At 34.2% G+C, this 19,089-nt stretch overlaps 1 protein-coding gene across 1 annotated transcript in view; it reads left to right on the forward strand.

Annotated features, from left to right (window-relative positions):
• Window positions 1–19,089, forward strand: part of LOC129218037 (insulin-degrading enzyme-like) — a 171,916-nt gene that overhangs the window by 46,641 nt on the left and 106,186 nt on the right. Inside the window, exons 6-7 of the mRNA XM_054852216.1 lie at window positions 12,049–12,218; window positions 16,304–16,426. Of these exons, the coding sequence (XP_054708191.1) occupies window positions 12,049–12,218; window positions 16,304–16,426 (293 nt within the window). The remainder of the gene's footprint in view (window positions 1–12,048; window positions 12,219–16,303; window positions 16,427–19,089) is intronic.

The raw sequence follows: 19,089 nt of genomic DNA on the forward strand, positions 1-19,089 counted from the left end.
TTTTGAAAAAAAAAATAGAACCTACTTCAAAATTGCTCTAAAAAGTGAAAAATAATTTTATTCTTTAAACACCATTGATAATACTTTTAAACATAATTTTTGAAGTTGGCGCAAAAACAAAAAGTAAAATCCATTGTAACCATGCTTCGTTCATATTTTTATCAAAAAATCATCCAAACTTAGGAACGAAACATTTATATCGTTACTCAAATATGCTGTCATCAATGCGTAATGCATGTGGTAGTGAAGAAACTGGACGTGGTTAAATTTATACTTGTAGTTGAGTTATTGCTGTGAATGATTTTATCGATCGTTTTTGCGCCAACTTCAAAAATTATGTTTAAAAGTATCATCGATGGTGTTTAAAGAATAAAATTATTTTTTACTTTTTAGAGTAATTTTGAAGTAGGTTCTATTTTTTTTTCAAAATTTTTTTATTTCCTAATCCCTTTTCAAGTTTTATTAAGAGCATACCAACCCTGCTCCTGTTCTATTTTTCAGAAGAAAAAAAGCCTGAAACATCACTAATCTTCATATTTTATCTGCTAGCATCTATATTCTTTTCTTCCAACTCTTTAAATTTCCTTTAGCAGAAGGCACGTGTCGTTTGCGTTCTCACTCGGACTTTTTCCAAGTACCCCTTCTACTTTTCCTGGAACAGACACCCCCTGATCCTACAGCAGAAAATACTATGAAGTATTTACTCTCATTGTTGATTCTCAGAAGATCAAAGATGGGGCTTGAATGAAACAAATCTCTCCACCCTCTTTTCACAGCTCGTAGAGGATGACTGGACCCCTTCCTACACTCTTTTTAAGTCCCCCTGGGAAGAAGGAAGAACTTGCTTTTGTACCCAACTGATAAGCCTGTCTGAATTCTGAGAATCTCATTTACTCTCTTTGCCTGGGTGTTTGCTTCTCCTTTTATTTATTTGGCCATTTTCCTGGTAAAATTCTGGGGGGCAATGCTTAGACGTTTTTGTGACCGATCTCTGGGCAAATAAAATTACTGGATATCATGGGGTTCGATCAGATGCTAGTGATGTCTTTTTAAAAACATAGGGAGTAATTCCTTACTTGTGAAAAGGGCAGGGCGTGTTTTGCGCACTAAATGAAGGGCAGGGCGCATTTTGCCGATATGAAAAAGGGCAGGGCGCTGCGCCCTTCAAAAACGGCCTAACGGGAACACTAGTAATGCCAAAAACAGTCAAATGAGAACAATAAGCAATCGTGATTGTTCAAAAAAAAAAAAAAACCCCTCAAATGAATGAAATTACTCTAGAAATATTTAAAAGAGTGTAATTCGGAGAAGATAGCCATACTTTATTTACATTAACTAAATTAAATTTACTTTTAGCATCTCACTCGAACAAAATATTTTGAGAGAATCTTCTTTCAAAACAACCCTTAAAAACTTCATTTCGCTTATTACTTCAGCGCAACAGTTTATTCTTTTGTGTATCTACTTGACTCACGTTGAGTATAGTTAATAAATTCCGAGAAGAAATTTAAGATATTATTGTTGCGAATACATTATCTCTACAAAGGTTTGAAATCATTATTTAATAGGAAAATAGTGCTTGCATCCGATGAAATTTTGATTTGGTACGTAACCCTCGTAACGAAAAATATAAAACAAAAAATATAACAAAAATCAAAATGTAAAATGTGTCTAAACTATAACCGGTCTAGCCTATTAAGTTATCCTTTAAGTATGGATTTTATTATACTGTACAATTTTCAAGAAAGAAGCAAAAGCAAATCTCTCACGAAGGTTTTCATCAGATTTTAAATATCCCGTAAAGCTTGCCTACTGTTGTATTTTTGAAACTATACAGTTTCGAAAATTGGGAAGGGGGGGGGGGGGAGGAGGAATTGATCTCTATCTATTGTTGGAAAAAAAATCGATTAAAGGCAGTCCCTGAGCTCCATCCCTTACCCTAACGTCAATAAATATAACCTATAATCGTGTTTTTAGGACTTTCCGCTGAGACCCCTGCACCCAGGACCGGATCTATAAATTTTGGACCCCCTACAACAAAATTTGTAGGGCCTCAGAGGCCAGCAGTGTATATTTGTAACGTTAATAAGTCTTAGAGTGCTAGATTTTTTCAGTTTTTTCTTCAATTTCTTGGGCCGTAAAAAGACCAGGTGCACCCCCGCACTACGGGGTCTGCGGGTGCGCAGATCCAGCCTGCAGCTGCACCTTTGTGCCCCCTAACATCATCAAAGAAAGTCTAAAACTGCGTTTTTAAAACTACGAGTTTAAAATTTTTCACGGGGGAGAACACCCGGACCCCCCCCCTCTCCTTATTTTTCCTATCCAATTAAATTTTTCGCAGTAAACTTTTTTGTCAGAAATATCGTTGTTTTTCCTTTTTAAAAAAGAATAATCCCCCCCCCCCCCAAAGCTTGTTGATTCAAAAAATATGGTTTTTTGCATTGTAAATATAGGAAACCATACCACGTTCGTTGTGTCAATTAAAGGGGGCCTCCGGATAGGTTGCGCCTGGGGCCCCAAAATCGTATGATCCGCCACTGTCATGCCATCGTGTAAGGGGATTGGAAATGCTAGTTAAGTGTGAACTCTCAATCAATCAATTTCTTATTTTTTTAGCATGTTGTGACTGCAGTCCGATGTTTTGCTGAGATTGCGCCTGGGAGCTGAGTACTCCAGATTGAATGTTCCACATTGTATGGTGGGTTTTTTTTTTTTTTTTGAAAGATGTAGGAAGTTTTCGTTTAGCCCAGCTAGAAATGTGAGCATGTTCCAGTAGCTTGAGATGGCTTTTTACATGAGGGATTTTCTTTCAAAAAATGAGAGTTTAAATCAAGTCGTTTTTACTGATAAAAGGCCTAGCAAGCAGGACCATTGAAGATTCCTGTTTGGAGAGCTGGATTGGATGTCCGTTAGATTTTTTCATTGGATGGATAGTCCCTGTTGTTTGGGAGGACAGGTTTCTTTTTTGAATTCAGCATAGTGATGTGGAATGCCCGCGGACGATTTTGATGTAGGATCCAAATTGGTGGATTGCACCTTCACATGTTGTGCCAGCTTTTAAGGAAGGAATAGCTTGTTTGGTATGAACTTTTAACTCGTTTGTCTGAACTATTTTTTTTTTTTAGCAAAAGACTCAAGGTGGTACTTGTATTAAACTAGTCATGTGAATTTTACTGGAACTTTAACACTACTATTTTAAGAAATGTTTCCTACTGATATTTTTGGGGGGATTTTTTTTTAGTCAGTTGTTGGGGAATGTGAATTTTTATTTACACTTGTTAATATTTCCGTGTTTTGATATATTTATTGTTCAATAAAATTTTTATTTAATTGTTAAATATGTGTCTGTAAATCCTTTCTTCCCAAGCAGATCATTCCACAAATATTCAGTTGGGCTTGCTTGCTTAAAACCTGCTTTTAGTTCTTTAAACTTCAGGATTTGATTGAGCTATCAGATTAAATTCCCAACAGCTCGCTTATTGAAGCGGCATCCTGAACTCAGCATAGGAAATGGCTTTTAGTTTTCGCCATGAGATTTATGAAATTAAATTTTTTGAAACATATTAAGGAAACTTTCTAGTTAGTTGAATGCTGTTGAAACTTATTATGATTATTTTACTATTTACAAAAGTTATATTATTTACAGTTGTTGTTCATTATATGGATCAATAAAATGAAGTTAGTTTTTAATTGAACTCTGTTACTTCAATCTTCTAGAAAACTTTCAGATATAACAACGAAGACATTTGCTAAACCTTAGGAGTTTGCTCTATTTTAAGAGTTACTAGAGTTAAGCTCGCATGTTAGGTTAACAATCCCCCCCCCCCTGCCCCTTATGCCTTTTTGGTGTGTGAAGCATTGGCAAAATGCTTCTAATGATTCTCAATAATGGTATTTTGGAAAATTTTCCTTAATTCAAAATTTGTGCCTTACAAGATACAACATAGTGCAGATTTCTGATTGTATAGTAGGGTGAAGTGAAAAAAAACTAAATTGAGAAATATGTAAAGCCTATATGTGGAAAGTTGCCTCTTACCAAGCCTATTTTTCATAAAAAATTTCTGCTAAATCAAATAATATCTTTAGCTACCCATTTGACTTTGATTTTTAAGTAATTAGTCTGATTTTTCACCAAACTTGCAAAAATGAAATGATAAAATATAATTACCTCTCATTTGAAACTTTGTGTGTTTGAAATGAAACTCTTGATAAATAAATACTTAATATATTGTTAGTTAAACTACCTAGGCGATTGCAAAATTGCCCTCAAAGGTGTATTAAGCACGCTAATCGCACATATTCTACCAGCGCACTTTCTTGCGTTCAACTGCTTTCTTTGTTCTAGTTGGTTGTCGCTCTCTTTTACAGTAATTCATTTGGTTTGAATTATTTCAAACCACATTTGAAATTACATTTGAAACTTCATTTACATTTGAAATTACCTTTGAAATTACAATTGTAATTTCAAATGTAAATGAAGACGTTGTTTTGTCATAGAAACAAAGTGAAAGGAAAAAAGAAAAAAAACACAATTATAAGTCAAGGTTTTTCTTTAGCATCGTAAATGAGATCAGCCTCAAATTTTATTAGTACACCTGAATTCCAGTCAATTAAAGTGAAATATGTGAAATACACACCAGCTCAGTCATTCCAGCCGAGGACTTCTTAAGAGGTTTTGCACCTCTAGCTCAGTCATTTCCTAAGCCAGGCTGATGAGTGCTAATAAGCATGAAACTGCTGTCCTTGGCTGGAATGACTGAGCTGGCGGTGTATTTCATGTGTTTCTACCTTAGCCCTGGCTATAGGACGGTAACTTACTAAAAAGTCAAATAGTTTTCTGCATTGAAATTTATTGCCAGAAATCTTGAATTTTTAAACATAGTTATCGAGGTGAGCCATTTTTTCCTTTTAAAGCTGTTGAAGGCACATCTCTCTCGCACATTTTATATTGTCAGCCAGCATTGACAACAGAAAGTTTTCTTGGCATGACTATGTTATTTTATTATACTGTAAATTGTAAAGTTATTCACTTCCAATCTGACATGATAATTTAGATTTATTATTATGAAGTATACTCTAGTAACATGTTCTGTTGAAACTTTCATTCTCTGATGGGTATTTTCTCGAAACCGAAAAGTTCTATTTGTTGTTGTTAATCTCTTACAATTACTGTAGCATTTTTAACAAGCAGAATAAAATATTTTTGTTTTTAATTCCATTCTGCATTTTATTGATATACCATTGATTTGTACTAAGTTCATCATGGACAACCTCTGCCAATGATAGATCTACTTTTTAAAAGTTTACTACAGCCATATCGTCAAAAGACTCTAGTTTTTACCCAATTACTTACAAACTATAGCCTTTTGGCCCAGCAGTTACTTCCATTCAAGTGTTGGAGCAAATGACGTGATTGTAATTCATTTGTATGAAATTAATAAATAAACCGTTGCAAAGAACGTCCAATAGAAATCTCAAATTTTCCGTATGACTCCACTTTTAAAACCTGTATTGACAATTGTTTGAACTTAACTTACAGCGCATTACTTAAAAAAATCAATAATTTTCTTTTTCAAAAAGTCAATATGCGTATTTTAATGTTATGAGAGCTACCAGACATAGAAGTTACAAGGATATCATACATTGATTTAAGTTATGTGAGAGTAAAACAACTTTGTCTTCAGTTGTCTTTCTAGCTTTATTTTTTCATTACTTAATTTGAATCAAAATATTGCCCCTTCGACCGTAAAAGTACAGCATTTTCTTATGAAAAGTGTTATTCCTCATTTTTCTTTTCAAGTCAATAGGTATTTTTCTTCTTTTTCTTCTGTTTTTGTGACGACCGACTTCCTTGGAAAAATCTTCTTTGGCAATTATTCAAATACAAATGTGACGATAAGCAACAGGCAACCAGCTGACCAGACCAGCAACACGTCTCAGCTTGGCTGGTCCTAGGTCAGTTAGCCCTAGTCCCTAATGAAGATCAAAAGCCCTCTTAAAGCTGTCTACCCCTTACTCATTACAGCCGCTTCCGGTAAACTGTTCCAAGTGCCCAAAACCCTACTAAAGTAATAATTTTACCTAAATTCCAGATTAGCCTGAGATTTGAATAGCTTTTTTCCACCTTTCCATGCAAAAATTTAAAACCCATTAATCTGTTTCATATTGAAGTAAATAAATCATGTCACATCTGACTATCCTTTGTTCTAGGTTATCCATATGAAAGCTTTTAAGTCTGCACCAGTATCTATAAGTATAAAAGTCCTCTTATTAGCCTAGAAGCCCTTCTTTGAGCCCTTTACAATGAAAAAATACCTTTCTTTGGATAAGGATACTGAAACTGAACAGCATACTAATTACTAAAGATGAGATCTTACCAAACTCATATATCTTTTAAAGCAGCATTGAGAAGAATTGACGTTGATCTATCGGAGTCATCATTTTATGCTACATTTGGAAGTTTAATCCTCATTTACAATACTGAAGAAAAACCTTAACTTATAATTGTGTTTTTCTACTTTCAAGTTGTTTATATAAAAACAGCATCTTCATTTATATTTGAAGTAATAATTTTAATGGCTTCAGGGGTCTGTCCAGGATTTTTCACAGGGTCCGTTTTTTGTGAAAAATCAAATAATTTTGTGAAAAATGAATTAATTTTGTGAAAAATCAAAAAATGTCGCAAAATTTTTTTTTTTTTGTCAAAACAAAATTTTTAGAATTTAGAGATGGCACAGACGGCATCAATTAAACTTAAAGTTGAGTGTTTTCCTCTTCTACGTCGATAAAATCATTCTGGATTTTTTTTCTGATATTTGGCGGGGGGGGGGGGGGGGGCATCGCTGCTTCAAGTATCAATATTTATCTACCATTCTACGTTCATTATGTTAAATTATACTAGATATATTTCTGTACAGTACTTAAAATAATTGTAACAAAAATATGAATAAATAAAATAAAATTCAGAATAGGGTTCAGCATTCAACTTTTTGACCCAAGACATTCTTAAAAAGCAAAGAATTTCGTTTAAAACTTATAAATTCCGTGATTTTAACAAAAATAAAAAGATATTTCAATTGTTTACCTCTTAACAAAGCGTAATAATCATCAAAATTTCGTAAAATCGGATTCCCCTAGGGGATGCAAAGACATCGCAATTCTCAAAGAGAAGGCATCAAAAGTATAAAAACGGCTTGTAAAAGAAATGTTTTTGATAAAATTATTTTAAAATTGCATTTTAGAGTCCTATGATAAACATTAGGGTGTCCCGTCCATGTATGAGAAAAACAAAAATTTGAGCTACATTATCACAAGAGGTGTCAAAATTTGCGAAATTTCTCACAGATCACGAAAAAGGTAAAAAAAATGGAATTGCGTGTCATCTTGAGGGCTCTACCGCTCTTTGAAGGTTTGCATATTTTACATTTTTGACAGACCTAAACGATATGATTTAAAAAATGCAAAAATAAAGTTTAGAAAGCATTTTATTTAAGAAACTAATGAAACAAAGCACAAGAAAACAAAATAAACAAACTACAGTTTATAAATAATGACAAAAGCTTAGAATTTAAACTTATTTTTGTGTCCAAAATTTGGCATTTCTGTGCGAGATTGCAACCTGGTTCTAACGAAGCCATCTCTAGAAGTAGCGTTAGTAACACTTTGTGAAGCCTGTGTTATTAGTTAAACACATATTTCCACAGATTGTGAGTGGCAAGGAAAGTCAACGATTTCCAAGCTATTATCTTTTGCCATAATTTGAAGGTTCTCGTTAGAAGTATGTCGAAGAACCGGTGGTGCTGTAACCTGACACTCTTGCCAGACAATTATTTCCGTATAATCTTTAGCAGAGAAGTTAATTTTTGGTGTTTTAAATATTCTGCGTTTAGTGCTACTTTCAGCCTCTCTAGCTTTTTTTTATTCTTCATAATGCTAACTCCCGAATGTGCTCCCTATCATCAAACAACATACTGACCAGCAGGTTTTCTGGGTGCGCAAAAAAGCATTTCTTTCGATAACAGAATGCACAACAGATTTCAAGTTTTCGGGTAAAAATCGAGAGTACACAATCATTTGAAAAAGATGTTTGGCTACTTCCTTAAAAGATGACTTTTGCTTGATTAAGAACCAAACTGGAGCGTACACTTTAACCACGTAGTTAACAAGTAATCGCAAATTTTCTGTTGGATTAAGAGTACTTATATAAAGTCTGAGTATACGATTAGCAGAAGTAAGCCATCTCGAGTGCGCCATTTTTCCAGGTTGGCGATTTGCCAGCTCAGGACTACAGAAACCAGTTGATACAGCTTGACAAATCTCATAAAGATATTTTTGATCCGTGCTTAGTTCATCAACCACATTTTTCGGCAAATTAGGCAAATTACCATCCACCGCGCAAAAAGACAATGTCATTTTATTTTCACAACCAGCTAACTGTTTTCCAATAGGTCCGGAATATTCTTTAGGACCCAAAGTGCAACCATCTAAGGTCAAGAATAAATGACGAAGGGGTAATTCGTTGGCATGAAGCATACACACACACCATTGCAATGGTCTTTCCAAATACTCCTCTAAATATTGAATCACGCCACCCTTCCAACCGGTGTTTATTGCAGTTCCGTCACATCCAACGCAAATCACGTCTTCTAAATTCAAGCATTGACCTTCTAATAGAGCTGTAATCGAAGTTAGAATTGCCTTTGCAGTGCCACGACTTGGCGTTGTGTGTCCCAAATAAAGTGATCCGGGTTCTGCTAAAATTGAGATGTGCTCTTCTAAAAATTTTTTGCGATGGTAACGAGCTCCTATTTTCTCATTTATCAGAGTCTTGTCTTTACGCCCATCAAAGTAAATGCTTTTTATAACAATACTTCCAATATCTTTGGAAGCTTCTTTCCAAGCTTTAGCTACAGCTCTGTGGATTTTGTTTTTATCAACAATTAGAGTTAAATCTTCTTTTAAAACCAAGTCGACATCAGCTAAAACTGCAGAAGCAACAGCAGCAGCAGATCGCGTCGACGAACCGTATCTATCACAGACCTTAGCAACTGTTGGCAAGATCAGTGTATTCCTATTTGTCGTTGAAGTTGATGGTGTCCCTGTAGAGGCTGTATTCGTCTCTGTTATGGGATACGTTTCTGGAGAAAATTCACGCATCGAATCGTCATCAAAATTTGCTTAGAGAGAATCGTTATTTTCAGTAGAAGACTTTTTTGCTGCCCTTTCAAGTTTTCTCTGCTGTTGTTTCATTAAAATCGTTGTTTCTTTCTTATCGACACCTCTTATCACCATTTTCCTGTCATTTCTTTGATCCAACAAGAAACTTTTCTCATTGATGGGAACTTTTTTAGGTTTTAAACACGAACAAGACTCAAATACAGGGCACTTACAAGCCGCAACGTCGAAGAGCTTCTCAGATGACTCTAAAAAGCACTTCAGTTTATTTTCAAAACTATCACTTCGTTTGCTTCTGGGGTATCATTTCAAATTGACGTACTTTTCGAAATAGAATTTTAATAATTGAATTACTCGTTCCTTAGTTACGATTGGAATTGAAGCTTTTGTCCAAATACTGTTGATTTTTTCAGAAACAATTATATATATATCTGAACTGGAAGGGTCCTTTCTATTATGCATACATTTCTGTTCGCTCCTGACAAATAAAATAAATTTTATGACGTCTTTTACAGTAGGTAGCTGCCGATCATCAAGTTCCTTGTAGGGTCCCATTATAGCACAAGTAGTCGCACTACGTCTCGAACTCATTACTTAAAACTAACAGAATCGGCATATAACACTAACAATGGCAACTGTACTTTTATAGCATTAGAATTACTTTGGCTACGAAGAAAACACCCGTGAGTCAGGCCAAGAAAGCCCTCGAAACAAGTAAAAGGAACTAGCAAGTTGAAACCAAAGTCGAAGTCGTCAGTAACATATTGTTGCATGCAAATCGAGGCGTGGCGCCAAGCTTCGTGGACGATTCTACTGCGGAAATGGGGTTTATTCCCATATAGGCATTTACAGTAGTAATCACCATACGTTTCTTTTTTTTTTTTTCTGTTCGTGTTGATATTACGAATCACGATCTTTTTATTTCACAGTAAATTTATAACTTTATTCACAGTACTTCTTTTTCAGTTGCCATAAAAATGACAATTTTTCAAAACTTTGACGATCGGTAGAGCCCTGAAGATATAGTTTTATTCTATTTTTTAAATTATTTTTGTAATTTACGATCGATTTCGCAAATTTTGAGAGGTCTTGCATTAAGAAAAACGGAAAAAAAAAAATTTCGGGACACCCTAATAAACATATCATTAATATCTGTGGACACAGTTGACCCAAAAAATAAAATAAAATAAACCATCTATTCAGCATTTTAATTTTTGACTCATAACAGAAAATGGAATTTTGCTTTAAAAACTTGAAATGAGAGTTCTAACAGAAATAAAGAGACTTTTCATTTATTTGAATGCTATAAAGCGAAGTTAGCTTGAAAAAAGAACAAAATATGATTCTCATATCGGATGTTAAAAGATTGCATTTTTCAAAATGTAGACATCTAAAGAAAAAAAAACGGTAATTAAAAGAGTTTATTTAAAGTTAATCATCCTTGTTAGCATCGAAAAATCAAAACCCATATAATTTTCTCCCAAAATAACAATTAAACATCGCACCACACCGTAAAAACACAAATATTGACAAGCTGGCAAAATGATGAGAATATTTCCTAATCAAGTCATTATAAAGGTTCAACGCCAGACGCTAAGTGGTGATAATTTTGAAGTTGGTAACCCTATCTGAAGCGATCATATTTTTTCCTCATCCTTACTATTCCTTTGCAGTTCTACGTTCATTTCGCAGATATATATTATTATTGTTTATTAAATCATGAGTGGAGAAAAGTGCTTACCAATGCCTTTTCAGAAAAGTTTACAACACCGCCGCTAATTAGCTGTGATAAAACAAACAACCAATCTATTTATTTGGCAGTAACAATTATTTATCGCTTGCAGGAGCATCGCAAGAGTGCCGATTTTTTTTTTCAAAATTAGCCGATTTTGTATTAGCTAATTCCTCTAATTGGACTTTAAAAAAGGTTCATAAAATTATCGGTTTATACACAGAAATATGCGTTATTTTGCTTTCAGATTTGCTCTTTCAATAAACAATTTGTGACAGATCCGATCTTGTTTATCAGAATTTTGTGAAGAGTCCGTTTTGTTTGATCGGGATTTTGTGAAAGGTCCGTTTTGTTTGATCGGGATTTTGTGAAAGGTCCGTTTTGGTTGATCGGATTTTTGTGAAGAGTCCGTTAACGGACCCAAATATCCTCTGGCCAGACCCCTGGGCTTGAATTAAATTAAACTAAATGAACTACTTTAAAAGAGAAATACAACCAACTATTACAAAGAACCCAGTGGATACCACTTAACGCAATAAGAAAGGGCGCTGTGCTAAAGCATGTGCAATTACCGCACTTAATACACGATTGAAAGCTATTTCGAACTCGCCTATATAATTCAACTAACTATATATTAAGTATTTATTTATCAAGAGTTTCATTTGAAACACTCAAAGCTTCAAATGAGAGGTAATTATATTTTAGCATTCCATTTTCGCCAGTTTGGTGAAAAATCAGGCTAATTACTTAAAATTTAAAGTCAAATGAGCAGCTAAAGATGTTATTTGATTTAGCTGAAATTTTGCATGATAAATAGGGTTGTAAGAGGCAACTTTTCCGCATATAGGATTTGCATATTTCTCAATTTCGTTTTTCTCACTCCACCATATTGTATAGTAACTCTGAAAATTAACCTTATGAAATTTACCAAGCATTATGAAAGATTTCAATAAGTCTGATGCTACTTGGTTTATTTTTTAAAATTACTGGTCCACCAAGTGTCTAAAATAAGCAGTATTACCTAAATACTATGCCACTTCAAAAAAAAAAAAAAATGAAATACTCTTTTTGATATTAATAGTATTTATTGTTCTAATATATATTTTTTGTACTATTTAAACTCTGACATTTTTATATTCTAGATTTGCTCAATTCTTCCTCAGCCCATTGTTTACTGAAAGCTCCACGGAAAAAGAAGTTAATGCAGTTGATTCCGAACATGAAAAGAATTTACAAATTGACTCTTGGCGATTAGCTCAGTTAGAGAAAGCAACATGTAATCCAAATCATGATTTCAGCAAGTTTGGAACTGGTTAGTTATTTTCTATCCTTTGGTCCAGAATAAAGACTTAGAATTATATAGTTTGGAAATTGCCTTTGGTCCTTAAAAATTTTTGAGATCAGGGAACAAGACCTACTGCCAAACTTCATGGCAGAAGTTCCTCAACTTTATCTGCTTGTAATGATTGAACTTAGATATAATAATACTTGGAGTAACACTGTTTGGCAGACACTGTTCATCTGTGTGTTCTTACATGATTCAAACATACTCTTTACAACAATTTCCACGTGCAAAATACAAGATGAATAAGAATGCTTGACTACATTGGCCTCTTTTCAACTGTTCATGTTTATGAAAAAAAAAACTTTTCAGAATTTTTCTAAATGGTGTAAGACATACTAAAATTTGTTTTGCATTTGAAACGGCTTTGCACAAGGGTTCCTAGAAGTGGGCACCATAGCACCCTGAAGTGCTGCAAAATGCCCACAGTATCATTTTATGTAAGACACTAGGGTTTCATGAGAAAATTCTAATCTTCCAAAGGATGCTGCAAATTGGAAAATTTTGGAAACCACAGACTTGAATTTGCGAAGCAAAGCATACTTTTTCCAGTGAAAGACAGAAACTTTTTAAACAGATATCTTCTATTTCAAGTTACATTAAAATGTAGCAGTAACAGTAGAACATCGAAAAGCCGAACTAATTGGGACTATAGGTAGTTCAGATTTTCGAAAATAACTACAAAAATACTATTTTTTAAAATAGTATGACATTTGATGAAATAAAATGGTTACACAATATGTATGTACATAACATACACAGTACAAAATGCTACACTATGTAATTGTATTTTTTAAACAAATTGTTAATCAAAATTTACTCTGGTTTACTGAACATAATGAAAAATATTTCCAGTACTGTATGTATTCTGTAACAAATCATTGTATAGATATTAAAGAAAAACAATTGAATGAATTTCTGAAAAATAAACCTATTTTGCACTTTAGAAAGTTGAATTAATTTCTGTAAAAGAAAACAGACCTAAGCTCATTTTTTAAAAAATCACTAATTTTCTGCTGAGAGAACTTTGAAATTCTTTTCTCACTGAAGTCTTTCATTTGCTTTAGTAATAAGAGGTGAGCTTGATTACTTTCTGGCTAAATCAAACTAGGTGTTTGCTTTTTCCAATTTCCCATGCAGTGAAATCAGTACTGCTTTTGCATGGTAAATATCATATTCCACTTCTACATAAGTACTTAGTTTCATTGTTTTAATCATTGTAAGTAATTATTTATTTCATGGAATGTATCTGTTCATAGCAATTGTCAAGCAATTTATTAAAACTTAATAGGAGTGCATTTGGATTTTTAACAATCTACTGTATAACAACTTTATAATTATATGCAACTTTGTGATCCTTTTTTCCTGTGCTCACTATTCATCTTTATTCAAAATCTTTGCCATTAAATGACTAAAGTACTTATTAACTAATGGAACTCTTTAATGAATGGATTATGATTTCCAAAAGTGATAAGGATTGAACTAATAATCTGCTGCTTTTTTGTCTTGAAAATAATGTTTGCTAATGGAGTAAATGTAAACGCGATTGGATTGCTAGGGATGGCCTGCATCTGAGCTCTACAGGGGTCAAAATGGTTAGTGGTTTTGTTTTAGAGGCTTCAGAATAAAAAAACTAAGTTGGAATGGGGGGCATGGTTTAAGGAGCAGAATTCAAAAGGGTATTAACTATTTGGATTTTAGTAGAAACGAAAATAGGGTAGCTAATAAGAGAAAAGATTTTAACAGTTCGGATTCAAATAATCGTGCAGCATTAAATAAAAGTAAGATGGGCTTACTTCAGGTTTTTTATACAAATGCTCGTAGTATTAGGAACAAGATGGAAGAATTGAAAAGCATAATTATAGATTAGAGGTTGGATATTATTGGAGTTACCGAGACATGGGCTACTGAAAGTGATGATGATTTATTATATATTGCTGGGTATAATTTGTTTAGACAAGATAGAGTAGGTAAAAGAGGTGGTGGGGTTTTATTTTATGTCAAGATACTTTAACTTGTGATGAATTGGTAATTAATGATAAACCTAATGAGATTGATATGATTTGGCTGGAGTTGATGAGCAATAAGGGAAATAAACTACGTTTAGGGAACATTTATAGGCCACCCAACTTAAGCCAGGGTCAAGATGAACAGATGTTTAGTATTATTAGTGACATTTCAAGCAAGGGGTCAGTCATTATAATGGGAGATTTTAATTTTCCAGGAATTGATTGGAATAATTTTTACCATAGTAATAGCAGAGAAAAGGAATTTTTGAAAGTAATTGGTGACTGTTTTTTAGATCAAATTGTAACTCAGGGTACTCGACAGGACGTGATTTTGGATCTAGTTTTCTGTGATATGGAAGGTTCTGTTCAGGGGTTATGTGTAGGGGAACACATTGGAGACAGTGACCACAACAGTATTAGGTTTGGGATTAAATTTGATACGCACAAAGTAGAGAATTTTAGGTTTGTGCCCAATTTCAGAAATACTGATTTTGTGGCACTTAGGCAGAGTTTGAAAGCAGTTTTTTCTTCTGGATTGGACAATAGCGATGTGAATCTTCAGTGGGCAGAGTTTAAGGAAAAGCTAGCGAAAACGGTTGGGGATCATGTTTCTTTTAGGAGAAAGGGTGTCAACACTAAAATTTGGCCAATGTGGTTCTCCAGGGAAACTAAAGACTCTCTAAATTACAAGCAAGCTGCTTTTCATAGGTTTAGAGAAACTGGTCACAGTGCAGATAGGCTCCAATATTGTAAGGCAAGGCGTAAATTTAAGTATTTGGTACAGATTCAGAAAAGAGAGTTGGAGCAAAGACTGACAGATTAAATAAACAGGAATCCCGAGAGGTATTTTGCATACGCTAATTCGAGGAGAGTTCAAAATAGTCATATTGGGCCACTGGTTGATGAGCATGGAATTTTAATTCAGGACGATAGTGATATTGCTAATGTTCTTAACTTTTTTTCGAGTGTTTTTAACGATAACTGTATCTCAACAGTTGACTCCAACAAGACACAAGCTATAGTACAGCTTGAGGACTTTGTATTTTCCAGGGATGACGTTTTACTTCATTTGAAAAAAATTAAAGAGACTAAGGCTCCGGGACCTGATAGTATTCATCCAAAAATTTTAGTTGAATGTGCGGAGGATTTAGCAGATGTAATCGTAAATATTTTCAATGCTTCTTATAACTCAGGGAAAGTGCCAGAGTACTGGAAACTGGCTAACATTACACCGCTCTTCAAGAAAGGGTCTAAAGGGAGTGCTGGAAATTATAGACCTGTGAGTCTAACTTCGGTGGTTTGCAAAATTTTTGAAACATTGATAAAAATTAAGATAGTAAATTTTCTAGAGACTAATAATCTATTGACTAGTTTTCAGTACGGTTTCAGGAAAGGCTAATCTTGTGCAACTAATTTATTACATTTTTATGACAAAGTTACCATTGCTTTGGACAATAAGAAGCCTGTAGATGTTGTTTACATTGATTTTCAAAAAGCTTTCGATAAGGTACCGCATGTTGCTCTACTTAGCAAATTAGCTGATATAGGAATAGGAGGGAAAACTTTCATTTGGATAAAAAACTTGCTGACCGGAAGGAAACAAAGGGTAGTTGTAAGGGGAAATTATTCTAATTGGAGTGAGGTTTTAAGCGGGGTTCCTCAAATATCAGTGTTAGGGCCTGTTTTGTTCATTGTTTTTATGAACGACACAAGGCTGCTAGAATGCTAATTATATGTAAGCTTTTCTAATAAAATGCAGGACTTTGCATGAACTAAGTTTATATTATTGTGTTCTTTTGCCAATTGTGTGCATTCCTTTAAATTTCTTTTTGCGTCCATTATTTCTTCCAAATTTGTTACAGATTTGAAGCAGCTATATTTTGCATGGAATAAGTTAAATGATTAGAAATTTTTTTTAAGAATCTGCATATGATTAATCCATCTACATCTCATATGAATTTTACTGTACTAATGTTTGTTTTTTCCCTATTGTGAAGTAATTTATTATTTTATTTATTTATTTATTTTTTTTTTTTTTTGCTGTAGGTAATATTGAAACACTGCAAAACATCCCCAAGTCTAAAGGAATGAATATTCAAACTGAACTTTTGAGATTTCATGAAAAACATTATTCTGCAAATATAATGGCTCTTGCTGTTCTTGGAAAAGGTAAGTTTTGTTTCATTTAATTGGAAATATTAATTGTACAGTGTTTGAAGTAAAGTTACTTCCCTCCTTATGTAGTTTTTTTTTTTTTTTTCTGTAATGGTCAGAAATAAGATTGAAAAGGAAAAGGAAAATATTATCAGTTCTCAATACAGTCGAGTCCCGACTTACGCGAGGGATGCATTCCAAGACCCCTCGCATAAGTCGAAATTTCGCGTTGTGGAAAAGGGTATGCGTAAAAACTTCTATAAACATGTCCAATTATTTTGACACTAAGAAACACCCCCTCAACTGTTAAGAACCATTTCTCAACTATGCATTACTGTTTCTTACATAAAGTACTGAAAGTTTACTTATATTCTTTTAATAAACCTTTTTATTCAACATAAAATACTTCTACGATGCACAAAATCAATGATCAATGAGAAAGAAAGACATAAAGTACGTACGTAGTAAGAAAAGCAAATCCACTATAGTTGTACTGTACAGTAGATCCAGTAATGATATTCATAACTTAAAAAAGTGAAGATGATAATGATTTTTGCTATGTGATCAATCCGTTATTCTAATATATTTTAAAATACAGTTGCTTCACTAGTTTTTTGTAACGTTTCCATCGATGGCATTGGCAACACTCTTCTTCCTGGTTTCTTTAATTCATGTTGGATATATTTAGATCTTATTGAGTTAGTAGCCTACAGCTAAGCTGAGAATTAGGCAACTCATTACCAACTGAATTTTGAGGAAGTGGTCTGCCCGTAGAAAATAAAACATGAATCATTTTAACATTGGAAAACATTTATTTAAACATGCATTAGTAAAAATAGTTACAACACAATAGTTTAGTCCTCAAAATGTTTGGTATGCTAAGTCAAAAAAAGTCTTACAGTAAGTCCAAGTTGAATCAAGATGAACACGCAGGATGTAAAATTCCTATCGGCTTATTACCTTGAATTCCGCATAGGCAGAAGGACAACACCACAATTCGTCAGTTCATGCCTCGGACACCAATTCACCACATCCAGGTAAGCCATATAGATGGACTCGCTCCTTCCCTTAGCACTGAAGACTAAACAACTGGCTTAACTTGAACAATTATAACTTTCCATTGTGATGAACATCACCACAGCACGCGCTTCTGAAGTGGGGGGCATCAACGAGGAAGCAATCCAAATACCAGACCTCAACAGAGAGGCCGGCAGCCAAAACGTTATCAACACATATGGACGAACACAAACACCAAACAGCACAAACGAGAAGATGAGTGAGAGAGTGAGCTACGACCGGTCCGCATATTTATTGCCAGATCCGACTGTGCTCGTAGTAATGTGACGTTACCTCATTTGCATCTTGCAAGAGCAGCTCAACTCCGGAAACACACAGCTTGCAGGTTGCTCAATCCTTATCTTATTCGATATTTGGCACCTAACACCTCAACAGGTTATCTTTTGTAATTGACACGTGATCTGTCGGAAGTTTGCCGACTTCTGCCGAATGGCGGCAACCAATCATAGCTTGCCACTAATTTTCCCGAACACTTCGGATTCAAACTTAAACATTTGAGTGTCAGTGGCAGGTGGATGGGATTCCCCGTGCAAGGTTTTTCCGGAACGGCAAAAGGTAAGTTACAAATTTTTTTTTCTTTAACAATATTGATGAAATCCTTCAAGAAACAAAAATAAAGGCATTTAGCCCAACAGGTTCCCCCCTCTTGAAGGAATTTCATCAAAAACCACATTATATACACTAAAAACACTTAACTACATTCACATCATATTTACAAAAATACATTTAAAAACAGTTCAAAAATTTGATACGCCCCCCCCCCCCCTTTCTCTTAAGTTAATCCCAATTAAATATAATTTTACAAAGCTTGTTTAAACAATTCTTAGATAAGGGTTTAGTGAAAATGTCTGCGATGTTTACATTTGTCCTCACATATTTAATCAAAAAAATCTTTTGCTCAATTAAATTTCTTAAAAAATGGTACCTTACATCAATGTGCTTTGTATGGGAATTCTCAATGGGAGGCTTAGAAAAATCAATTGTTGCAGTGTTATCACAATAAATGACTGTATCCCTAAGCTGGAGGTTTTCAATATTTAATTCACTTATTTCTGCAATCATCCTCTTCAGCCAGACCATTTCTTTTGCAGTTTCACCAATAGTCCAGTCAAATTAGGTCGAAAAAGGGCCGAACCTGGACATTCAAAAAAAAAGAATGTGCACCTATACCAAATTGTTCAGTATCATGAGGAGATAACGTACCAAAAAGTCCCAAGAGTTTGAGTGTCGGGTTTGGGAGTTATGGGGGGGGGGCAAAGAGGGGGCTCAAAATGCAGATTATTGCTTTATTTCAGCTGTATTTCCAACACTATTCGTTTTATTGAAATGGTAATTGAATAAAAGTTGAATATGGAACAAATTACAAACACTGCAAGTACTATTCTTACACACATTCGTCATTAAGGGGGGAGTTGCCCCCCCCCCCTGCTGCACCATCCCCTCCCCTTCGGATTTTGAGATATATACATTGTACAAATTCAAAAGTTTCATTGCAGGTATTTTATTATTTTTTATGACATTTTCCAGTGTATTCCCTTTGCCCCTCCCCCCCCACCCATGAGTAAATGAAATAACGGGCCTAATCATACGTATCTGAATCC

The sequence above is a fragment of the Uloborus diversus genome, chromosome 3 (assembly GCF_026930045.1).
Source record: "Uloborus diversus isolate 005 chromosome 3, Udiv.v.3.1, whole genome shotgun sequence".
NCBI lineage: Eukaryota > Metazoa > Arthropoda > Arachnida > Araneae > Uloboridae > Uloborus > Uloborus diversus.